The 25707-nt window shown below is 46.5% G+C and overlaps 1 protein-coding gene across 1 annotated transcript in view; it reads left to right on the plus strand.

Moving 5' to 3' along the window:
• Positions 1–25707, plus strand: part of PTPRF (protein tyrosine phosphatase, receptor type F) — a 259306-nt gene that overhangs the window by 59361 nt on the left and 174238 nt on the right. The window contains exon 3 of the mRNA XM_026033302.1: positions 25208–25353. Coding sequence (XP_025889087.1) covers positions 25208–25353 — 146 coding nt within the window. The remainder of the gene's footprint in view (positions 1–25207; positions 25354–25707) is intronic.

The raw sequence follows: 25707 nt of genomic DNA on the forward strand, positions 1-25707 counted from the left end.
TCTTGCTAAAGATCGGATTCCCTCTGAGCCCGGGGGTGTCGGCGGTGCCGAGGGTCACAGCTYGGGGCGCTCTGCGGAGGCAGCAGCACCATCAGGTGCCCAGGTCCTGCACGTCCATCCRCTCCTCCTTGCAGCCTCTTGCTGCAGCTTTCTGCAACAAATGCACACGTGATGATAGCGATGGGGATTTCGTTGGGGTGCTTGGCCCGAGATTTTCTCTTTTCCAGAGGAACCCTCRCTATCTTGCTTTTAAATTTTCTACTGCTGCCTCTTCAACCAGCTAGAAAGATGTTGTAGGAGCTSGACAAGTCTGCTGGCTGGTTGTGAGGGAGAAGAGCTGAAAAGAAGTGGGTTTGAAAGGGAGGGAGGGGAAATTGGTGGGAGCAGGAGAATCGGGGAGGACTGGGGCTCTGTGCAGACCTGGGGTTTGATGTGTTTGACTGTCTGTAAAACTCCGTTGTCTGAAACGGAGCCCAGGATATCTCCAGCTGGAGCAAATTACTTAGCGGCTACAAAAAGATTCATAATGGCCAAACTGTGCTTTTAAACACATCCAGCATGCAGGATCAATGGCTACAGAAAAATTTCCTGCTRTATAAAAGATCTTTGATGTTTCTTTTTTTCTTTTTTTTTTTCTTTTTTTTTGAAATGTGTGTTACAGTATTAATTTTAAATTTTAACATAGTCTGGAATTTTATACAAGTTGAAACTTCAGCATTAGAAAAGCTTTGGCTATAGGAACCAAATGCTGCAAAAGCACTGTTTGTATTACATATATGTGTGTCTGTGTATGTATATATACGTATGTGTGTCTGCCTATATTGGAAAGTATTGCTGGATATGTTGTCCTTGGCCACCTCTGCCCTCTGTGCAAACCAAACCTTGGTTTTGGTTGCCCCCTTTGACAGGGCTGTGTCTCCTGCAATATCTCTTTGGGTATCTCTTGCAGGATCTCAGGTGAGGCAGTATCTCTTTGGGATACTTGGTCCCTCCTAATGGAGCCCTTGTTCCTGCAGCCCTTGCAAGGTGGGCTGGAGCTCYTGAAATGCGGAGCCTATCATGGTAGGCAATGCACAGGTAAAGGGCACAAGGGATTATTAACTGTGGGAAAGTCACTGCAGCACAAACTATGCCCTGCTGTTTCGTTTCCCCTTAAAATACTGCTGGCTTTCTCATTGGGATGTAAATTAAATAATTTGGTGTAATGGCATCTTGGAGTTTGCTGGTTTTACTCAGTTGTGTTGGGGTCCTGCTCAGGAACCTCAGCTGACTCTCCAAAGGAGGAAGGAGGGGTGGATCCCTGTGCAAGAGCCCAGTGATACTTAGAGTATTTCCAGGAAAATCCAATCCAGTAATGTGCACAACAGTAACAGGAGAGGAACGAGATGCCCAGCAAGCGCAGCCAGCTYTGCTGAGCAAGGGCCCGAGCCTCGCTCAGGACACCAGCCCTGCGTCATGAGGCACCTCCTCTCTGTCCTTAGTGATTTATATGTATTTTTGTATTTATTCGATACCCCAGCTATTGCAGCCTTCAGTCCCTGGGGGACTTTGCTGTTTCTCTTTCTCTCTGTATCTGTGGAGGGACCAGTCCCCTCAAAGCCATGAATCTCCAGCCTAAGTGGGTGCCCTTTAGCTTGAAGGACATTTTGGGGCTTGTGTAATTCCATGACACTTTATTAGGACACATTTCAATACTGATAGTGTATTCCCGAACCCGTGATGTGCACTGCAGCCCTCACCTGGTACCCCTGCCTGAAGAGCAGGGGAGACAGCGCGTTCCAGAAGAGCGTAAGGGAGCGACGGGACGGGGCTTTCCCTGGGCCCTGCTCCCTGGTGAGCAGTCCAGGCTGTGCAGGCTCCTGCTCCTGGGGTCCCACTTGATCTGTTCCCAGCTGCCCTGAACCAAATTTTGCCTTAATTTAGGGAAACTTTCTCTATGCAGCAGCAAGGCTATTGCTCCGGGACACAAGCGGCGCAGCGCAATAACTTGCTCTTACCTGTACTCACCACCACTGTGAGCTTTTACTGAACTTCTCTCTCACTCAGGTTTCTTTTCCCCTCTTTGGGCTCAGAATAGCAGGTAGACCTAGAGACCAGGCACCAGAGGGAAGCCAGCATTTAAAGATGTACACTGGGAGGGCGTTCTGCTTACCTTTCAGCCTTGACATTAGTGTTAGAGGATGAAGTTTTGGSCACCTTGCTGGGTGCTGTGAGACAAATGGAAATGTGGCTGCTATAGCTCCTGATTAAGAAGTGTAAAAGTGCCAGGTTTCCTGGCAAGAATCCAGTGGACGTGCAGGGATGAGGGTGATGGAACAGGTCTGRGTGTCCCGGGCTCTGTGGGTGACACCTGAGTGACTCTCCCTCTCCTCCTTCCTCCCCTGGCTACCAGGAAGGTCTTTGGTTACTGCTCAGTTCGTAAMGTAGGGAGAGGATTTCTTGAACTTATTTTTCCATACAGATATTGGTGTGTAGGAAGGAGCATCAGACTAGGAATTTTCTCCTTATTTCCATTAAATGTTTAGTGTCACAGAATTGCTTAAAAACTAGATTTTTTAAAATTTTGTATCCTTTTTTTTTTTTCCCCCCCAAGGATGAATGTTTGAATTGAGATACGCAATGCCTGAGAATGAACCTTTTCCAGGAGGGGCTCCCCCTGAAGATGAGCCTCTTCAAAATTAGGACCCCCCTTTTGGTTTTCTCTGCTCTGAGTGCGTTTTCCATTTCCTGCCTTGTGGATTATTTGACACTGCCATGGAGTTTATTCCATTCCTGGCGCTCAGGGCTCAGCCCAGTGTTTTATCGGTGGATCTTGCTGAGGAGAAATTTGCACTGCACCATCTGTACAGCCTCTGTTACAGCAGGGAGCGAGTTCCCATAAAGAAGCCTCTTTTAACCTAGCAAAAACCTTAGAAAAAGACCCAGAACAAGGMGAGGCTGGAGGAGCCGGATAAAGCGTGTCCTGTGCTGGAAAGGAGGTCAAACCGGATGATAGAGAGGACTATTCAGTCTTCAAAATCTATGAATATTAAAATGCATCCATTACGGTGCGGGGTATGCTGAGGTCATTGCTCCGTGCCATTTGTGCCCCRGGCTGGTGCCCTGCGAGGGGTTTCTCAAGCGTGCGGGCTCTGCTCGGGGCCTCCCGCTGCCTTGGAGGTTAATTATCTGCACGGGGTTATTGAAACAAAARTCTCGCTGGGATGAGTTCACCCCCACCTTTGAATCCAGCTAAATGTCTCCTSCTCTTGCAAGGATGACACGGAGGTAGCCGCTTCCATCTCTTCTTGTATGAATTTATTTCTCCGGAGTTTTGGGAACCCSTTTGGGAAGCCCAGGGCAAAGTACTGGCTGCGGCTCTAGCAGGAGAATTTGGGCTTAGAAATTTTTCTGGCGTTTTGTAATGGTGCATTTTCCTCTGCATTGTTCCGTGTTCCTTTCTAAGCGCTTCCGAGTCTCTAACTTCCCTTGATGGCTGTGCCTGCCTTGGAGATGTTTCCAGCGAGCTGCTCACAGCCACATCCAGTGCCTTTCCTGAGGAGCTGCCCTTAATTTAGCATTCAGAAAAGTGCATGATTGGTTCAGATTATCCTTCCAAAATGCATTACCTCATATTAGACAATGCTAACCATTTATGTGGATTTGTTACCATGGATTCTTACACAGGAAAAGCCCTTATTTTTTTAAAATAACTCTGATTTTGTTCCATCTTACTTATGAACCTGGCTATCTAACTGTTCACTGCCTTTTCCTGATTGAATAATAAGCACTAGGCTCAGAGCAGAACTTGAGGGCATTGCAACGTGGGTCTTCCTGCCACGATAAAAAGAAAAAATGAACCAGATGCAAGTTAGAGCGGGAGCTTTAGGGTAGTGCCGAGGGGCTGAGTCAGCCTCATCCAAACAGGGCACCGGGGAAATGGCTGTTCTAGCAAAACCACAAAAAGCAGATGCTCTGGTGCCATTTGCAGAGGACGGGGAGAGGTGAAACGCTTGGGCACGGGAGGGAAGGAGCCGTGTCCTGGCCGCTGCGGATGAAGCCCTTTTGCTGCCTCCCCATCATGGGAAACTGCCTGTGATTTATGCMGGGAAAAGCGCTTTGGTTTGGGGCAAATGCCAATTGATCCCCAGGCGGATGTTATGTCCTAGCAGCTTTAAAAAAAGCAATAGTATGGTCAGCTACTTACCTTTCTACATATCAAGTTTTTCTCGTGTCAATGGCCAGCATTGCGTTTAAGAAGATAATTTCAAATTATTTTTCGTTTTTCTGCAGCGGTTTTGCATTGCTCTACCAGGGCCTTGCTTAGCAGGACTTACAGAGGCCAATCCCATATTGTGCAGCATGCTCCGTTAATTTGGTAGGAAATAGTATTGGTGAAGCCCAAAGCAGAAGAGCTGTTAGGAGATTTGAGGTTATTTTTTTCCTTTTTTTTTTCCTTTATCATCTGCTTTAAATCAGAAATTAGTAAGGAAAGCTGCCTTCCAGAAATGCATTTTATGAAGCTTTCCATGATGGTTTTGAAGAACAGTCCRGTTACTATTTATTGCATCAGCCACCCAACAATACCACTCCAGAGACCTGTGTTACTCTGAATGTTTTTCAGACATGCAACACGCACCTGAATGCTGCTTTTCTGTATCTACATTTAATTCTAAGTGTCTTGAAAGCACTACAAAAGCAGTAATAGTAAAAAAGCAGTAATAATAGGGTAAGCTTGTAGAAGATGTTCACTGCATCTAAAAGGGTTAAGCTGCTGCTGTTTTTTAAGTTAAAATGATAAATCTATAAGATCCTAGGTAAATGAGTCATCCAAAACATTAGTTTTCAGACCTTATTTTTAAAAAATGCAGGGAAGCTGCAGCTGAAGTGTTTCCTTGAATTCCCCTCTAGCTCAGTAGTGTCTGAGGCTGCTCAGGAGTTTCACCTGTGCAGCTGGTAGATTCAGATAACATCTGGTAGGATGTTATGGATCCAGCAGCAATCCTGCAAGCGAGGGTCGATCTGAGGCCGCTCGGGCTGCGGAGCGACGCGCGGCACAGCGGGGCCGGCCCTCCCGGGGCGCTTCCCGAGGCTCCTCCGCGTTGCTGGGACGGACAAAGCACGAGCGCATCGGAGGAAAGACTTGAGGACTTGAGGACATCGCTCTTCTACTCAGTGTTTGCATGCCAGATGGACACAGAGGTACCTGACAGCATCATAGAAACCTTAGGTTGCTTCCAGTTCACTGCCCTCCCACCCGTATTTGGATGCCTCAACTGTGGCCACGTGGCATTTATTTATATATAAGTTCATGATATTTTTTTCTGTGTTTTTTTTTCCTGTGTTGATGCTCAGGAGCTAATAAGTAATTTATTTATCATAGAAAGTAAAGACAAAGGGGAATGCTCTCCCTCCTCCCTCCCCAGACAAGATTACTCTGAACTATTTACAGCTGATAAAGTTTGTCTGGCACGCTCTTACCCTTCTGGTTGGAGAGGAGGCCACCTATTCCTCAGCGGGCTATTGCAGTGTTTAATTGCCAGTACATCTATAAACTYTGGCCAAAACAACCTACCTTAAAGTCCCTTTCTGCAGTCTTACGGCTATCAGTCTTTGTCCTTGCCCAGTGACATGAGGAATAGCGTGTTGCTTTGCTTTGTGCAGCTGCCTCTTAGACATTTGAAGGCAATTCCCATGTTCTCCCCCATTTTCTGCCACCTCTTCTTCTTCCCTTCCTAGGTGAGATAAACTTGCTGTTGGGATCCTTGTCACCTCCATGTTCCTGCAGCCTTCCCTGACTCTTATTCTCCCTGTGCAAGTCTTCCCTCTGAGCATGAGTGTCCCCCATGTACCTGGAGAGCTTCTCGGGTGTTTCTTGTTCTGCTGCTTGGATTTCTTGGGGTAGCTCCTCACTTAAGCAGTATTTGCTGTGCTTCCTAGCAGCCTTACTGAACACAGCACATACTTTTCCAGTCAAACATGGTGCATCAGGCTGATGGGAAAATTAGAAATATAAAAAAAAAAAAGAGAAACTACTCGCTGACATGAGATGAAAGGCTTCAGAGCACAACACGCACCTTGATTATGCTGTTGGCCACCTCCTGCACACAGACACCTGCTAGATCCTTCCCTGTTGCCCATCTAGGGTTGTTACTGCATGAAATCTGTGGCCACCCCCCTTCTTCCCCGAGACGTTGGAGACACCAGGGCCCAGCTGCCCTCCGTCCATCCCTGCCTGGGACGTTGAGCTGGGAGCATCGCGGAGCCTGYGGCTCCCTGCCACTCAGCTAATGGATGTTAGTTACTGTACTTAGCTGTGCAGTATAAGTGGGTTTTCTGTCTCTCCAGAGGCTGACCTTAAAACTAGACTGACTTGTCAAATTAGAAGCTTCCCCAGAACAGGGATTCAATTGCCATGGCTGAAACTGTGTTGCTAGAAACAGAATCCCTCATTTCCCCGCCTTCCAACTTTAATGAGGTTATTATGCTTGTTCTTCAGATACGTTTTTTCTTTGGAGAGGGCACATTTCTTGACAGTTGCTCTTTCTGCTTCCAAGAGGATACAGAAAGCGAGAAAGACATTTCTGTGCCTTTTCCTAGGTGTTTAAGTAGCAGAGTAGAAAGGATTTGCTCGACCTGARCATATTCAGTGGCTCCCTCTCCAGCGGGCTGCTGCTCAGGACTGAGCTCCCAGGCTCGGCTTCAAAGAGCCTGAGATCTCAGCTGCTCTCCTAGTCTCAGTAACACTTCTCTCCACCTGAAAGATTTAATAACCCCTCGACATGCAGTGCAGAAGCAGGTTGTCCTGGGGGTCCAGGGCAGCAGGGTTCAGCGCCCTCCTGCACGTTGCAGGTGGGCTCTGCTGCAGAGCCCCTTGCTTCCTCCCAGGGCAGGGGCTTGGTCTGTGACTAAGTGTGAGAGGGTGGCTGACACATCTGTGCTCATCGCGGAGGACCCTTCCAGCAAACGACCCATTTCGGGAGTTTTGCATCTCGTTACCGCTTGAGGAACTCTCAGAACAACCAGGAAAAAATAAAAGTTAATGAGAGTTACGTCAGTTCCACATACGCAATTGTCCTTGTCGCTGCTCGGTCCCTAGTCCCAACAAGGCTAATTGTGGTCCAGTGACTCGCCCACAAACCTCCATAAAGACCTCATCGTTCCCATTACGTTACACCGTGTGCTAAGCTTTCCCTTTGCCACGCACAGTTAATTGACACAGGCTTATCAAATTGATAAGTAGTAATAGCGTCACGTCTGCAGGCGAGGCTGGGAGCCCAGGCCAGGTCGTTTGTGGGCAGGGAGGAAAACCCGAGAGCCGCTTGGTTTCATTCTTGTGTTAAGTGTCCTCGGTTAAGTTCCATTTTTGTTGGTGCTTTTAAAATATTTGTGTCAGTTTTTCTTCCTCCAGGTGTTTCTCTCAAAGCTCCCCCATATTGAGGTCAACAGAGTAGCAGCCCTGCTGCTTAATACACAAACTGGCGGGAATAGGACTGTGTTACACACCTTGGATGTAAAGAGGCCAGAAGCAGTAACTGCTTCTCTTTGCTGGTCTGTTTTGTTGATGCCAAGAGATCACTTGGCAGTGAATGTGTTTTTRGAAGTTCCTTCCTCAATGTCTGTGGATTAGCTCTTGAGCTATGTCTAAGTGGGAATTAAGCATGCCTTGAAGAGCTGGTCACAATGGAAAGTAAAAAGCCATGTAAGAAATCAAGAAGAAAGAGCAATGTATATATTTTGTATATATGAACATATATAAATACAGACAGGATTGCGAACAGTTGTGTGTGCTGCTGCTGCTCTTGTAAGGCCCTTCGTGGCTATTGACAGTCCATGAACAGGCAAAACTAAATAGAAATCTAGCKCAGGAAGGAGTTAATGGAATCAGCACTCCAGGATAGTGGTCTGCTACTCTCATTTTGTTGTGTCAGAATTGATAATGTCTGTTATAGTCATCCCTCTCTTCCGATTAACTGATACAGCCTTCTTTTGAGCATTTTATATTTCTCACGCAGTGGCCAAAAAGGCAGTTCTAAAATATTCAAGGAAAAGCAAAATGCTAAGATGCTCAGTTRCTTCATTATTTAGAGGTAGATGCAACCGAGGTATTCGTTTGGTACACAGCCCAGCATAATAACTGAACCTAAGTGGAGGTGATGTCTTGAGATGGAAGTGGGAAATAAWTTTGAAACTGTTTTAACTTAAGTAGTGTATGTAGAAGTCCTCTGTAGCAGGAGCTACATTGAATTCCTTTATATAAAAATGCCTGCGTGTGAGGGTTAGGAAATGTTAGCACTACCCTCATATTTCCTGGTGGGCTCTATGAGGCAAAATGAGCACAAGAGATATTTTTCTCACAACAATGGGGAAAAAAATCAAGTGTAAATCTGAGGAAAGAGACTTTGACTGACTGGGCTGCGTAGGAGGGGATGAGGAAGGTGACAAGCAGCAGGGTTCTGCGAACAGCCGTGCCGAGGGGCCGCCACTCCCCGTGCCGGTGTTGCAAGGTGTGAAACCTTTGGAAGTAATCATAAGTGAAGTTAATTTGGAAGGGCTGTGGCTGTGAGTCAAGCAGTATTTCTGTGTAAGGGAAATAAATTTGCAGGCTGATTTCCCACACAGTTCATGTGGTCTTGGAGGTATTGTAAGAAGTCATCTTTCATTAGTGCTAGTCGTACGTTGTGCTTACAGCAGCTAGCTTGGAGATGCTTGGGTGTAACGGAGCCTCGAAGTGAGAGACGGGAGAGGGGGATCAAGTCCTAAATGCAGCCCCTCCTCACGAGGGCAGCCTGCGAAGACGACCGTCTTCCAGCAAAGCAGTGGGCAACAGGTTGCAGCACCGTGGGCTGGCGCACAGGCCTGCACTGCTGTGGTGTGACACGAGGGCTGGTATGGCTTGAATTCACTTGAAAACTACACAGGCTTTCAAAAATGTTCTTTCTGCGAGAACAGAAGGTGATGAGAGTAGAAGGTGGTTATTGGACGTGGGTAACAGAAGAGGTTATCCATAAAGGTGCAACAAGGGCAGAGAGGAGGCAGATGGCCTGCAAGGAAAGCGTTTGCTTGGCACTGTTTGCTAGGTTAATGCCAAAGGAGGCAAATTGGAACACGGCATATTTGTGGAGGGACTTGTAACCTGATTTACTGAGGGACAGAGAACGGAGCATAACGAGAATTTGGGGAGTGGGGGTTATAAATACGCATTTGGGAGACCTGTTTGGCTCTCAGTGATGGGGTGAGAACCAACAGACACAAGCTGTAGGACTGGAAATTCTGATAAAACATGAAGAACACCTATTTATTTATTTATTTTTTACCATGAGGATGGTTGAACATTGTATCAGGGCCACAGAGAGGTTKTGTGGTGTTCACCCTTGGAAATACTCAGAGCTTGACTGGACAAGCCGAGTGATCCAACTTGTATGTTGGATTTAAAACATTAAAGTTGGCTCTGCTTTTTGAGTGAGCGTTTCGGATCCAATGACCTCCAAAAGTCCTGCCCAGCTTAAATTACTGTCTGATTCATAAACTCTTGACATGCTCAAAATTGTGGCAGGGTGTGTGTATGTGAACACAGTGTATATGATGAAACAAATTCAGTGCCCATTTATTTAATTTCTTTTGTTATTTAATCCACTGCATTTGATTGCTCTCCAAGTTTTCTTTTCATTTTTGAGACATACGGTTGGAATGGAGCTCTGTTTGTCGAAGCCAGTCCCTGCTGCTGCAACACACATTCAACCATGCCCTAGAATCCCATTAATACATCTATTGATGTGGTGATTAGCCATGTTTGAAAATAGTGTTTTTGTTTATTTAAACATGGGCTGTAATACACGCATACAATCACAGTATCTGCCATCTTAGTCATCCAGTTTCCCAATAGCTGTTGCGCTAGATCAAGTTTAGCGGAGATTAGATGTAGCGATAGAGGAAACTGTGCTGAAGTTCATTGCTAATAAGTGAAATTGGGGGTCTGATTGTATGAAGGAACAAGCTGAGCTTTCAGCTAAGAGAGTAGAGCAGCCCAGGAGCTTGGTGAGGTTGTGTCTTGTCCATCCTGGGGTGCTCACAAGGTTCATGGAGACACTGTGCTGAACTGCCCTCATGTTGGTCCAGTTACGAGCAAGAGGTTGGGCTAGAGACTCTTCAAGGCTGCTTTCCAGCCCGCACCTCTTGATTCTGTGGGATCTTTCCAAAAACAGTTGGAGAAAATGGTTTCCTTTYTTCCTCTCTTTGTTGCAGGAATAGCAGAAGGCTTCATGAAGGTCCTGTTGTACCTGTCTCAGCAGCTTTTGTCTGTGCTTTGCAGGAATGCTAGTCAGGAGACACCTGAAAACTCTGGCTTTCCACAAGTAAAAAAGACAGGAATAGTTCAGCAAGCTGGGACTTGTTTAGATTGGAGGAGATAGGAGCAAGCTTGTGGCAACATTTCTTCTGCTTTTAAGCCTGGCCTGTAGTGCTGTGAATCAGGCTGCGGTGTCTCCACGAGCAGGAGGCTGGCGGGRCACGCGGTGGCTGGTGCTGCCTCTGGAGCAACTCCGGGGCATCCTAAYGTGCCCCTTCGGAGAGCAGCGATCCCGGCTGCACGACCGAGGCTCTCTGTGGCACCAGTAATTGATGCAAGGCCATAAAAACAAGAGCTGTTGTTTCCTCCTCTTGAATTCATGAAGTGCATTCAGAGAGCTAAGGAGCTGTGCAGTCTACCTGTAAGCGTCCCGGGTTTCTACCTGGACTCTGCTGGCTAGAAAAATAATGATATGTTTTTCTTTGATTTTTGTACTGAAAGTTAATAAAAGGGAAAAAGCGAGTTCTAGGAAGTGGATGTCACTATTTCTACTTTGCTAAAGCTTCCTGCAGATAATGACCCTTTAAAAGCTCCTAATGCAATGTTTTCCTTGTTTCTTTCATAAATGGAATGGGTTTCTTGGTGTAAAAAAAAATGATGTTTTGCACAAGTAGACGTTTGCAGTACTTTTGAGTCCTTTAGATACAGTCTCTTTACATCATGCGAAAACGGCAACAAACTCGGATTATAAGGAACCTCAAGAATTCTGAAAAGGGAATTATGAAGCAGATTTACCAAGCAGCTAATGCCTATTCCTTCAATAAAAGGATGAGTAAAGATTTGGAAGAAGGATGACTTTTAAAGGAACGCATGTTTCTCCTTGGCCTTTCCCATGCAGCTTCAGATTGGTGCGATTGCTTCAGTGCTTCCCGCTTCCTGTAGCGCTGACACGGCGCAACAGGGTGTCCTGCATTAATTTTATTGATCAGTGACCAACCTGTTCCAGAATGCTGATTCGGAGGGGGACGGAAAGGTGGGGAGGGGAAGGAAAAGCCACACAGAAAAGATCAGCAGCTCGGATGCATCTCCAGAGCTCCCGGGTCTCTTTGTGCTTCGGCACTGCCATCCCCAGCCGCCCAAAGGGAGCCCATAAAGCGTGTGCTTGGTTGCAAGCCAGCCCGTCGGTGCCTAATGGAGTTACGTGCGGTGAGGAGCTCCTCGGGATGAATTACATACACGGATGCCTGTTAATACAGTAAGAACAACGCTAATATTGTTCTATATAATTTACTTCATGAAGTTCGCTTATTCATAGGTGAAGCACCAAATTAGCAAAACAAAAGTGGCTGGTAATATTATTAATAACGATCGCAGCAGCCTGGAAGATAAATCCCTGTCTGCTGCARTGCCACCGCTGAATTTATAATATTTTGAATGGGGCTTTCTACTAGTTGGAATTTAAAACACTGGCCTCTGTAATGTGATTTGATGCAACTGAATGAAACCCTTAATAGGTTTTAGGACCCAGTCACTCAGGATAGGAGGCTGCGTGTCCAGGTGCTGTCACCGGGATGTGGCGCTGCGGTGGCCTCATGGTGCAGAGGGACCTGGGAACTTTAAATAAACTGTGGTTAACTCTTGTCCTTTCTCAAATCTTTGATTCATGTGCCAGTTTGGTCACTGGTAGTACTGGGAAAATGCTTGGCTGAGGGGAATTTGAGTAAGATTATGAGTGTGGGGTGGTTTCTTCAGCACTTTGCGAATCCTGTTGTCGGCCTCTGTGCTCAGAGGCAGCTGCTGTTGTGCTAGTGGGTTTTTCTCCTAGTACACAGTTAGCCTGGTGCTTTTCTGCCCTTACCTGCTTCTAGGATCTGAAAATATAACAGCTGAGTTGCATGTGGCTTTTTTCTTGAAGTTTTGAGCTAATTAAAAACAGAACGTTTTTTTCATTCCATAGCCAGAGTTAAATTGGAGACCTAGGTAGACACTTGCATGTGAACTGGTAGGTGGTGGTTTCCTGAGCCGTCCTGCAGCGGTGAGGAGGGCTGCCGCTCTTGGCAGCCTCAGACTTTCTCACCCACAGATTTGTGTTCCAGCCTGGAGTGTTCCTTCATGAGGTATCCCAGGATGGCAGCTCCTCAAGGTAGAAACAGGGCCGCCGTCAGCGCGTGTAGAGCCTGAGACGGGCTCCTAGCTCGTGCTGGGGTAGCCTCTCGTCCTGTTTGCTGGTGTGGGTTTTAGTGCAGCAAGCCAAGTGTGAAGCCATGAACCTTGAGGCTCGGTCAACAGTGGGGATGAGTAGCTGACTTAGGCATAGCACTCGAAAAGGCAAATCAGCTTTCRAGTATAAATCTATCCTGGCTAGTCCCTGCAGGGAGCTTAAAAGCAAATTGAGCCTGTGGCTTTGCCATTGGTACGTGTGGTGAGTGCTGCCTAAGCTCGTGGCGAATCGAGGCTTTGTCTGGCRCTGAGGATGGATGGAAGCCGTGCAGGCAAACGCACGGTGCCACGCAGCTCTGCAAGCAGCTTGCGGGCGCGAAGCACCAGCTACAGACAACTCCCGGGGCACCAGCAGCCCTTTAGGAACTGGGGAGTGTCAGATATATAGGGATAAACCTTTTTGCGGGCTGCAGAAGTCAGTCTGAGGGCCAATGTTTCCGAGTTTAAAATCCTGGGCTCTGTGTGATGGGGAGCAGAGAGTGGAGCAGCTGCTCAGAGGTCCAGGATGCCCCCCATTATTGCGGGAACCTCCTGCAGAACTGGAACATGATGGAGATGTGTTTGTGTGTGGGGAGAAATGCATGGATTGTGCTGGAGGTCCAGCACAAGGACCAGCTTGAAGGGCATCCCAGAACTATTCGTGAGCAATCTTTGCCAAATGTAAAGAATGTATTTGAGCTAAGGTGCATGGAAAAATATAATAGGGAGCTGCTGAGAGCTCCCAGCACGTCCTCCAAAGCCAGCAAACATTTTGCTTTTCTTGCTTTTGACTAGGGAAACTTGATCCTGGGTAGCAGGCAGTGTTTCTGCCTCTGCGCGAATAACAACTGCTATCTCAAATACCTTCTCTTTAGTGGAATATATGCGATGCCTTTCCAAGATACCCACTTTAACGGTGACATTAACTGTTTTTCCCTTCTGCCAGTGATACAAAGGTTGTCAGAGTTGCTGAAGAAAGAGATAATTCTGGCATTGGAGCAGCGCCTCCGGTAGCAGGATTCCATGGATTGGGTCCGTTCTCCGTGCCCCGGCRCAGCCTGCGGAGTTGGAGCTGGTGCTGGGCTCCCTGGGCTTGCCGGTGCAGGGAGCAGCTGCTKAGATGGTCTCTGGTGCTGGTTCTTGCAGGCCCACGTGCAGGCCCACATGCTGTGTGTTTTCAGTGCATAGATCCTACCTGGGTGCGAGGCGCAGGCTGGCTGCGGAAATTGGGATTCTTCACCTTATAGTCCCAGTGCTTTCTGTTCTTGGCTCTGTCCAGGCGCTGTCTTTGGATTTCCTCCATCGTTTGGGTACAGTGCAACTCTCCTGTCAGGTTTCCATTTATGCAGATCGGGATCTGCTGGGTGGCTGTAGCAGTTTTTGAAGCATGGCGAAGTGTAACTTCTCTGGCATGGACCGGAGTGTTTTACATTTCTTAATTCAGTACATGAACAGATGAATATCAAATAGAGGTAAGTGCAGGTAAAGGCCACCCAAAATTAACATCTGAAAACATGCCCGGCAACTGGAGATTTTAAAGAGCTTAGTCTACAGACAGTTGGGGGTTGACCTGGCCATCTCTACAGGCAGAAGGTATTAAAGTGGAAAGGGCTTTTCATTTTATTGGGTAAATTTGTAACGCAGCAAGGAGCGGGCACTAGGAAAATTAAATCAAGAACGCAGCAACCATGAAGATGATTTAATTTGCCTTTCTAAAACTCTGCCCTCACTGAGCTGGAAAGCCCTGGGCGGAGGAAGGGGCCGCAGGGCAGGGCCACGAGCCCCGCGCTGGCTGCGCCGGCAGGCGGGTTGTGCGTGTGCCGGAGCTCGGGCACTGCAGCTCCCYGCGCTGCAGGAAGCCCCTCTGCACATCCCGCGTGCCCGTGGGGCACAGCTCCGGGCCTGGAGCATCCCTTGCTCGTCCATGGCCCGAGCGGACRGCAGCAACGCGGAGCAGCGCAGCCGCGGCGGCTGTTCTGCCCCGCGCCGCTTCCCCGCGGGCGCTCCGAGGTCTCAGCAGCCCTTGGCCGCCCGCCGCACGTGCGAGTCCTGGTCAGGAAAGGGCTTGAGCAGCGTCAGAGCTGTGCRCGGTGCTGCGCTTTATCAGGAGAAAAACCCCGCTCAGCATCCACCCGAAACCTAGCGGATCTGCACTGAGGATTCGCAGGGAGCCTCAGAAAATCATTTAAGGGGGAGATATTCCTATTTCTTGGTGAATTTCAAGCGAGTCTGAGCAAAATCCTGCAACTTATCTCAGCCTTACTGCACTTGGGAGTATTTGGGTTGGGTGCCTGGCCACCTGCTGACACYGTTCACACTTGGGCAAACGCTTAAATGTGGAGATGATCTTCCTCCTTGGTCCGCAGCCTCTGCACGGGGAATGCGGGGTGATGAAATGGTTYATACAAATCGGAAAAAATCACCGGTGTAATGGAAATGCCAGAGTGCACTCGTTATCATTAGGCAGGAAGTTTTCCTGCTCACCAGGTAGATGAGGCAGAAATTCGGTTCATTACTAGGAGGAGGACAGAACAATGTACGGTATCATTAAAATGAAATGCGGCTCCCTCTGCAAAGGCCTTCTTGAGAGCCAGGGAGCATTTGCTTTAGTAAAGGATATTCTAAAGAGGTTGCTTACTCTGACTCCCAATTCTATTAAAATCTTTGTGCTATGCTCCCTGTTTACAAAATAAGGTTCATACTCACTTTTAATTCTTAAAACCGGAGGAAAACCTGAGCTTGGCAAAGCCTTTTGAACTGCTGAATCAAGAACTAGCTGCTTGCAAAGAGGGATTAAAACCTTTTAATCCTTTTTGTGTAAAAGAATATGGTGTTTAATGTGGCAGGCATGCTGGCAAAATTAATTTTCATGTTTTTTCAAGCACAGGATTCTAGTTCTGTCTTTGTTTCCTGGCTCTGCATATCTTAGGAGTTCTCTGCACTGTGCAATAYGCTTTAATAACTTTGAAGTTTTGAAGAAATTTGCAAATAGCAAAATGAAGATTTGGACGGGAAAAATAAGTTAGTGGGAGCAGGCCCAGCTGGTGCAGCCTGCCTTGGGCGCTGCTGTAATGACTGATTTCTGAGGCCCGGGGCTGGCRGGATTAATCTCGTGTCCACTGTGTGTGCTCTGTACGGGAGCGGGTCTGAATGCAGGTACCGGGYTTTGTATATGATTAAATGGGTGTTGTGTATGTACGCCTTGGAAAGCCCCTTAGTGAATGCTGTGTAAATGGCGATAATTGGAGGCAGTCTCTTTGCTGTCCTTTCTCAAGCTAAATAAGGTCTGAGGCCAAAGGCCTAAATGTTTAATTGTATTAAACACAGAGGCTGAAAAATTTATTAACTCAAAGTGGGTATTACCCAGTTAATTGGAAGTGCCTTTAAGCTATTACTAGGTGGAAATTTGACTTGAGGTTTCAATTTTAAATTAAAGTAAAGCGGCGAATGGCTGGGGCTGCTGGAAGGTGCGTGGCTAGAGCAGCGCTCCTCTTGGCCGTGTTTTTCTGCGCACTGTCTCACTTGCTGTGGATGCTGCTGGATTAGGAGTCAAAGCTGAAGCTGGGAATAGCAGGTCTGGCTTTTTCCTGCGATCCCGACAAATTGAACACACATTTTGGCTGTMCTGGGAAAACGTCAGAGGGGAAAGAGCAGATGTCATGAAGTGTCCTGAGGCTCTGACTGCACAGAAATCTGAGTGGGCTGGTTTTCTATTTTGTTTTTAATCAATATTCTCCTTGAGTTGTATGCAGCTCCTCATTGTGCTTCTTGGCATGTTTTTCTAGTTATGTGTTATTTGATTTTGATTATTGGACGCAATTGCAAGTGTATACGTATATGTACGGTTATATGTATRTAAGTGTATGTAGGTTAGTTCTTTTTCCCCTCTTCCCTGGTACATGGAAAATAAAATTAAAAATCTCTGAGCAAGAGTCAGCCATAGCAGGGGGATTAAACAGAGTTAGGGATTTTCTTACTGTGATGTAAATAGCAGTGTGAGCAGCTCACACTGGTAACCAGCCTGACAGAACAGAGCTTCACTTTGAGAAAGACGTTGCAATTATAACAGCCTGGGAAAATAATAGAGAAAATTTGCCACCCTGCGTGCAAAAGCTGTAGGCTCCCCATGGATGTGATAGGAAGAGAAACCCCCTCCCTGCTGCCTGAAGGTGTGAGGTGCCCGTGCAAAGCCCTCAGYGCGCATCGATGGGCCCCGCGCGGCCCTGACGCGGAGCGGCCGCGACGGGCTCCTTCACGGGCCGCCCGGGGCGGTTCCGCTTGGGCCTCGTGCCCCTTAATTTGGGGGCATTTGACCTCTTTGAGCAATTTCCCTGATTCATAAAGAGGCAAAATAAGAAATTTACTCGAGTGCAACACTGTAATGACAGGCTTGTGCTGCAGTTTATTAATATCCAGTAATCACGGCCTTAACACTCGAGTGAGCTAAGTGATGGTAGCCAGGATTTCTGTGGAATAAGCAGGTTTCTGCAGTCACCAGCATTTAGTGACAGACACCCCCTTTCTGCTGGTGCCGGGTTGGTTAACATGCACCAGGCCAGACAGTGACCTGGTGACAGATTTTTACCAACGGGATCGTTGAGGTATCGACGTCTTGTTTTAAAATTGAATTTTAAAAATAATCATGTCTCATTTCCTCATTTAAAGACCGTTAAAYGTTTTGTATCAGCTTTGGTAATAACGTATAAATGAAAGGGAAAAGAAAGCTTGAAAATGCCGGCCGGGATGTGAAGATTCCCACGTGTGTGTCCCAAGGCACCTTGGCCTTCAGGACTTGCCTTCAGACCCCAGGGCTTGTCATAAGAGCCTGAGCAACGTGTGAGCAGCACTGGTTTGCTGAGAGGCAGGAATCCAAGATTATAAGAGGTTGCAAGCTTGGGGCGTCATAAATGCTGGTAAAATTACACATTCGATCTAACATGTACCCTTGCATTCTCCTCAATTAAAGTTATTACAGATAAACAAAGCACAGTGGTCTTGCCTGGAGAAATAAGTACCTTGCATCTTAGTTCATTGTGTTTCTGGCTGGTGTTTAGGGAAAATCACAGCCTCTGCTGCACGATGGCTTTTGYATTTTTGTTAAACGTGATTTTTATCTGGGAAGTTTCAAAGGTCATTGACCATGTTAAAAGATCAAGTGCTTAAGGATTTGTGTATTAATCATTCAGTTTATTTAGTTTTGGTTTATAGACGTTCATAAGGTATCTGTGAGTAAGCTCAAGGAAGACAAGAAATGAAGGTGAGAAATGCAGCCTGTTTTGTGATAATCTTTGTAGATTTGATTATTGCAGGCAAACACACTTCAAGCTGGAAAACTCTACCACTGAAATTGGATTGAAATAGCAGAATCATTTGTACAAGCTGTTGGGCATCTCTTAAGCCTTAAAATCTAATAAAAATAAGATGTAAAAACATGGGAGTAGGATGTACAGCTAGCATCGGGTAATGTCCTGTATTTCAGAGCCATCTGAGGAATGTGTGGGATTTGAAATGTCATTTTCTGGGATTGGGATGCAGATTAAAGAAAAAAAAAAAAAAAGGTGGTGAGGGAAGGGGGGACTGGAAGGGCTATGATTCATTGGATAGGAAAAGTGTGTGTGTGCGCACACAATGCCCGGGTGTACATACTTGCATTTATTGAGCAAATACCTTGCACCAAGCTAAAATGGAGGACAAAAGTTTCAGTTAAAAAGTGCTTTGTGATATAAACTTATGAGCAAAATAGAATGAAATAATAAATTAGCATTATGGTCACCAGGAGTTACTGATGCCAATAAGCCATTGATAAATAATATTTCAAGGAAAAAAAAAACGGACTCTCTGTGTTTGCAAATTACACAAAAATCAGAATTACAAATTTGGAAAAATTGGGTTTTGCCAAGCGGTATTCCTAATAATCACAAAGGTATGGGAATCATGTTTATACAGTGGTGGTTGTATTGAAGGGAAAACGTAAGGGCCTTAAACCAGACATTGCTAGAGACCTGAGACCCGGCCTGCTGCCCCGTAGCAGGTGCCTAGGAGAAGAATCATAGAGTGGCTTTCACTGGGGCATCCGTTCATGCACAGGTGCCCGTCGGCCGAGGCCAGAAAGGAAAGAGACTTCTTGTAGATGGAAAAATGGGCAACTTCCCTCTTCCAAGACACTTTGTTTCCACTTTCAGTCAGTCATAAGGAGGAGAAGGTCGGTGTGGTTCTTGGTTTCTTCCCAGAGTTACAGCAGCGGAGCCACATCATCCTTCTCAGCGTATTCGTCCTGGCAGCAGCCGTATGTGAACAGCAAGCAAGTTCTGCAGCAGGAGCCGAGGCTCAGTTGTGCCTCGGCGTAGGTGACAGGGAAGGTTAAAGGCGGGGATTAAAACCTGAATTTTCCAATTTCCAGGCTACAGAACTATTTCYGTGATAGTATTTCCCACTTCTGTCAATGATCTCTTAATTCATTCAGCAGGCACCCATAAGGTACCCATGCATACCTATTGAATGTGCTTATCTAGTTCATCTCATATCACAACATTTTTTTTTCCTTGACAGAGGAGATCATTTCAATCTTAATTCAGGCCAAGTCATAAAAGCTTTCAGATAAAAATGCAGGTTCCCACACCTAGGAGTTTTTGGCTGCCCTTCTGCTCTGTTTGGAACCGTGAGCACCTGTAGCATGAGGATGGAGTTATTTTTCTTTAAAATGCCTAGCAGCAGATGAGTGTTCATAGAGCACTTAATTGCAGAGATGTGTTTAATAATTCATTTTTCTCAAACCTGAGTGTGACTRTTTCAGAATGCAGTATCCACAAGAGCAGGAGCAGCAGTATGACTGTTAGTTTCTGAATTAAAATTTGGGAGTGAAATATAGTTGATTTGGTTTAAAAAAAAATAGGATTCAATTTCATGTTCTTGTTTATTTAAAGGAAGTATATAGGGCTGTGTCTGCGAAATAAAACAGATAAATATTTGTTTGGATATAAAAAAGCCCACAAGCATACTTAGAKTAGCACATATGACATTTAAAATGTGAAATTTTTCAGCCATTGCAAGATTATTAAGAAGTATCTTTTATGTGAAAAGTCTGCGGTTAATTTGTAGTAAAATACAAGGATCTGAGCTAAATATACCTGACCCAGCATCACTTTTCAAGGTGATGGCTGATAGTCAAGCCAGTTATGAGGATCATATGTTACTGTCAAAGGCCACAGTTCCCTTAACGGAGACCTGACCAAGCTGGAGAAGGGGAGGCTGCTCCCATGGTCCTTGGTCTCAAGGGGTTTCTCGCAAGGGAGACTTTTCTCATGTTTTGGGTGCAGTCATGTTTTGGGTGCAGGTCCTTGGTTCATGCAAAAGGTGAGCGGTCTGTAGACAATTGTGTCCTATGTTGGCATGACTTGTAGAGAAAGAGAAACTTGCAGGACTGAAATGTTATCGTTTGTGGTAGAGCAAATTCGAAAGTGGCTGCTGAGGTGGCTTACTGATTTATAACAATTGTTTTGCAACAAGCAGATTGTCTAGAATAGCACAGAGCAACACGGATTTTATATATAAAACATGAGTGAGCAAGATGAGTCTTCATCATTAGCTGTCTCTTACTCCGATTGCCCAGCAGGAAGGCTGTCTATGGAGTTCTCCATCACACCAGTGTTTCTGCCTTCAGAAATCCCTCCCAAATCCTTCATATTTGATTTTGTCTAGTGGGGACAGTCTTGCTGTCTAGCGTATGCCTAATTTGTCTGCCTGTACTCATCTCTCTGGCTTCTGTAGCCATGTTCTTGTGGAGCTTCTCCAATATAATTTGAGTGAACGTTTCTTCTGAAGGCTCCAGATGCCCTAGCTCAGCTTCTTGACTGGTCCTGAGCCTCCTGAGGTCATCCTAKATACTGAAGTAGATTGTGCCTCAACTTCTGTTGGTATCTCTTCCACCCTAAGACATTCAGTGTTGCTCATCTGTGCTTGCTTAGCAAGTGACTTTTTGAGCACTATCAGCTGTGAAATGAAAAGTCTTTTTTCTTCTGAAATGTAGAAGAAAAAAAAAGTTTCTCAATGGAGGCCTTGTCTGAGCAAGTTGTTATCTCTTAGCCCCTAGCTAAATAAGATGGGGACTGTTTCTCACGCTTGTCAGAAAATCCTTTATTTTTCATGGTCTTCCTGCTCAGAAAACATGAGGAGTGTTGTTCTTGTAAGCTCCCTAGAGTAATTTAATTTTGATCAAAGACCTATAAGGGAAAGTTGGAACTAAGGTGAGGGTTCTCCCTGTTGTCCTGCCTGGAGATGATGATTAAATACAAAGATGACGGCAGTCGCCTCTCCCACTTCCAGTGTAGCGGGAAGTCTGTTGCTTGGGTGTACTGTGAGGAGCAAGGGCTCGTTTAGAGGGCAAGGACTGAACGTGCTCTGGGGACCTGACTCAAGGAGAGAGGCCGATGCCAATCCAGAGCTGTTACTCGTAGCACTGGAGCAAGCAAAGAGCACTTGTGATCGGCAGCCAGCTGTCTAATACCTCTCTGGCTCTCATCCAAGCCTTKCTCAGTAAGTTCTCTCTCAAGCTGAGATTTCACAGATTTGTCTTTGGTTTACAGTCAAACTTTTTGTTGAAAGTTGGGTGGAACAGGGWAACCTTCAGCTGTTCATGGTCCTTAGGTCATGAGGGAAAGGACAGATTTTCACTTTAAAAGATGCTTCAAATCCATGTATTTGTAGTTTGCTTGAAAAACAGGTAGTGTAATCTTCAAACTGGGCACTTACATAATCTTCTGGAGAGATTCTGGTCACAGTGAACTTCAGGAGAGAGGGAAGAAAGGAAAATGACTAGGCCACTGATTAAATATTGTATATTAAGTATTTTSAGTGCATCTTTCTTTTTCTCTGGCTGTGTTTCCAGGACTACTCTAAGAATGCACACACTCAAAACAGGTTAAAGAAGACTGTTTGGACCATTACCTGGTCTTATCCCTGTTTGCTGCAGTGGTAACTGCTCCTTCAGAGGTGCCTCTAATGGTGTGCTGCGCATCAGCATCCCGTGGTGACGGAGTTRCACAAGTGTTGGAGGGGTCATCTGGGCCACCTAATGTGCTTTTGCTGCAAATGCTAAGAATCCCATCAACAGGCTGTGATGGCTTTGCTAGCTGACACTCAGATGAGTTTTGAGAGTTGCTATTAACAGTTACCAGGATGTATAAGAATATGTATGTCCATGTCCCTCTGTATTGTCTTGGGGCCAGGACTCAGGATTTTAGGTTTGCTTAATTAGTGACTTCCTTCCTTTTGAAACTTTAGGGCACACAAACATTTTAAATTGGTTTTGTAGAAATTCTCTTTCCTAAACTGCCTGAGAATGTGGTTTATATACAAACATACCTCTGTGAGCAGTCCCTGTGGATTCAGATGGTTTTCAGAAATCAGCATTGCTCAATTAAATGTGCAGGGGGGAAGATTCATTACAACAATGTAAATTCAAGCTGAACAAGCCAGCAGGTTTTTCAGGTTTTTCAGGTTTTACTCCATGTGAGTGTTCAGTTTCCTTTTGTTCTGTTTTTAATAGTATTGATTTTTTTTTTTAAATGTATGGAAGTAAAGTAAGTCTTCAGCATGGGAGCTGATGAGTAGGTGTACATTGAAAGATGTAATTGCATTGTATTCTTCAAGGACAAAGTTTTGGACTCTGCTGTATTTGTCACTTGATAAATTAATGCTATTTTACTAAGATCACAGAGTAAATAACAGAAAATCAAAAGAACAAATCAACTCCAGAAATGCAATACAAGACATCAGCTCAGCACACTGCATTGCAAAACAGTCAATCACATTGCAATCACTAGCAGCACAAACAGTAAATTAACATTTCACTGGGGTAGATGAAAGGTGAATAAACGCAGATATATGTAAATATAAACTAAGCAGAGATAGGCATGATTATAGATGAGTAAATATGTGAAATCAATGTCAGTTAAGCAAGCGCAGTTGTTAATTGCTCACTGCTGATGTCAGGACAATGTGCCAAAGACTGCGGATAGACAGCYATCAGGCTTGGAAAAGCTTTTTCTGGGATAGAAGCTGATTTTCTTTGTTCAGTCTTTGGGAATGCCTTCACCAGGGGTGGCAACATTCAGTGCAGCTGCTTGAACAGTTTAATGGACTGTGTGTGGTGGTGAATTTCTGTTGTGGGGTTGGGTGGGTGTTTTCTTCAGCAGCTTGTTGAGGGCAGGCCGTGCATCTGGGTGTGTGTTTGAGCAGCGCTGACCCCGGCAGATTCGCTCTCAGCCTCCTGGGAATGGCATGGGGCACGCAGCAGTTATAGAGGTCCAGACCTGCAGTTTGGTGTCTCTTGGGCTCTGCAGTGGCCTGTGCCCGGGTGGCCTGTGGTCGCATAATGCCGCTGGTGAGCTCCCCAGCATGACTTTGTGGTCGGGGTTGAGCTTTTGGTGTTGCACTTTGTGCAGCGCTCTGTTATCTGCAGCTTTGAAACTCTAGAGATCATATCCCAGCAGCAACTCTGCATTAAGATTGTCATTAGCTACCTCTGGGGTGGTTGCTTCTCCAAGTGGCAGTGACTTCTCTGCCCTCCTCCTCAGTGGCTGTGTTKTCTCATATGGGAACAGGCTGGCATCCAGGGCAGCCTGTAGTCATGCTCTCTTGGTCCATAGACTTGCTGTAGTATGCTGTGATACAGGACAAGGTTGAGTTTAAGGACATCCCACAGTTTTAATGAAGTCTTCACAGATTGCTGTCTGAGTGCAGAGTTGCACTTGGCAGCTTTCAGTGATGTGTGAGGTTGCAGGGGCCAAAAGGAAGGTCCMGTCCTCCTCTGCTGCCCTTCCAGCTTCATTTCGGTACCCCTGCCCTTGAGCCAGATCCAGGCTGGTCCTGTAATGCAAACTGTTGTGCATTAATCACAATTCTGCATATTGGGAAAATATATTTAAAGCTCGTCCTGTTTCTTACAGCATCGCAGTCCCAGTTCTGCAGGGCCAGTGGCTCAGACGGCTTTGGGGAGGGCGCAGACCAGGAGCCGTGGCCCCACGCGCCGGAGGGGCCGCAGCTGCGCGCGAGGGGCGGCCGGCGCCGCGGGCCGCGTGCGCGGGGCAGCGGGAGCCGGGGCCGGCCTGGCCGCGGGGCAGCGGGAGCCGAAATCTGCCTGGCTGCGACTCACGCAGCTGGGAAGCCCCAGGCCCCGTCCTGCCCCGGGGCCCTGGCTGGAGCTGAGCCGATGAGGGGAACGCGCCGCTCCGGCCCGGCCTCGCGCGAGCCCTGCTCCACTCCACTGCCTTGCGTGTCTGCGCTGGAGTCGCTGCGGGGAATTGCGGCCGCTGGGAGCGGGGARCTGCCTTCTTGCTCTGTGCATCTCCTTGCTGAGCTCCTGTGCTGCAGGGCAACGCGTGAGAGGGAGCTGAAATAAGTGATAAGCAGGACTGTGTGGGATGCGCAGGACTGTATCCCTGTGATGTCGTGGGGGTCTCTGCCGTAGGCTCATCGCGCTCAGAGTAAAAGCCACATGGATTAAAAGAGCTCCCCACTATCCCTGAAAGGTCCCACCTGTCTTGTCCAGACCCTGCAGATGAGAAACCACCATCTCACCTGGCTTCGCTGGGGCCGTTTGGATGGAGACATCTCGGGACTCAATGGGGTCTTTGCTCCTCCCGTGGACACATAGGCCTTTCTGTGCCCTCTCCGGAGCCTCCGCGATGTCCCTGGGTCAAGTTTATCTTTCTTCAAAGTGATTTATCAGCACTGCACGTGGTATTTGAGACGGGGCCTCCTCGCAACCTGAGTGCTGAGTGACGCCACGGTGGGTTTGGGTCACTCCGCGCGTCCGYGTTCCAACGTTTTACGGCTTTACGGAGATAGGAGCTCACCAGACACCTTTTAGTAGAACAAAGCGGGGTTTCAGAGTGCCCCAAGTCAAACGTCACCAAATCCCCTTGGACAGCCGGCGCACAGGAAAAATAGAAGCGTTGCTGCCTAACCTGGATACCTCGTTATATTGATCCAAGCCTGTCATGTAAATCCAGAGGACACAACTCTGCCTCTATGAGACTTCTCCTATTGATTATTAAGCTGTGGCATGATTTTTTGTCGTTTTTGCTGAGTCTCTTGTGACTGAATGTCACTTTGGTTTCTTTTGCTGACTTCTCTTTTTAGTGATTAGTTTCTTGCTATACGCAGACCGGCCTGTGCAGGTTTCCGGGTACTTAAACACGGTACGGTTTTTATGGAGCTCCATATCTAAAATTAAATTAAAGGTTCTTAATAGTGCACTTAAAATTGTGTCTGTTAATTTTGTTAATCTGTTAATCTTAACAGCTTCCAGGAGAACTAATGTCAAGATATGATATATTCTGTAGATTTGGTGTGTCAGCTGTTCTGCAATTTCCTGTGTTACGACCATGTTATAAACCTGCAAAAACCCATTTATTAAAAAAAAAAAAAAAAAAAAAAGCTGTAAAAAATGTTTCCGAATGGTTGCGTACCTGACCGAATGCCCAGGGGGCTGGGGGGAGCCCTGTGTTGCCCTCATTTACAGCAAAGCCAGATGGACTTTATTCATTTCTGGAGAAAAAGGTACTCAAGCAGAAACCGTGCTTGTCATGTTGCAGTCTGTGCTAAATTTGTGTGGCCAGGGCCATTCAACCTGGATTTGTAGTAGGAACACCAATTACCTTGTAATTTAAATTAACATGACACTTTCCTTGCTTGCCTGGTGTGGTGTCCTCATGGGAATGATCTGGTTATTTTTTTCAGGCAAGCCAACATTTATGAAAGCTCCTGAAGATCAGATTGGGATTTCTGGAGGAGTGGCCTCTTTTGTGTGCCAAGCAACAGGAGAGCCTAAACCTCGCATCACATGGATGAAGAAGGGGAAGAAAGTCAGTTCTCAGCGGTTTGAGGTAATTGTATGTATTAAAATATTATTATTAATAATAATAAAAGGAAACCTATCTAATGTGTTTAGAGCTTAGACAAGGAAACCTATCTAATGTGTTTAGAGCTTTAGACAAGCACAGAAAAGTTTCTTCTTGTGCAGCAGTTTGCTTCGTAGAGCAGTCATGGCCCACGGTGCACCCCTACTCAGCTCTGGTGAGGCCGCACCTGGAGTACTGTGTTCAGTTCTGGGCTCCCCAGTATAGGAGGGACGTGGAGCTTCTGCCCAGAGAAGGGCAACGAGGATGATTAAGGGAATGGAACATCTCTYGTATGAAGAGAGGCTGAGTGAGCTGGGCCTGTTTTCTCTGGAGAAGAGA

This window comes from Nothoprocta perdicaria, unplaced genomic scaffold (assembly GCF_003342845.1).
Source record: "Nothoprocta perdicaria isolate Ctin4 unplaced genomic scaffold, notPer1 scaffold_0, whole genome shotgun sequence".
NCBI lineage: Eukaryota > Metazoa > Chordata > Aves > Tinamiformes > Tinamidae > Nothoprocta > Nothoprocta perdicaria.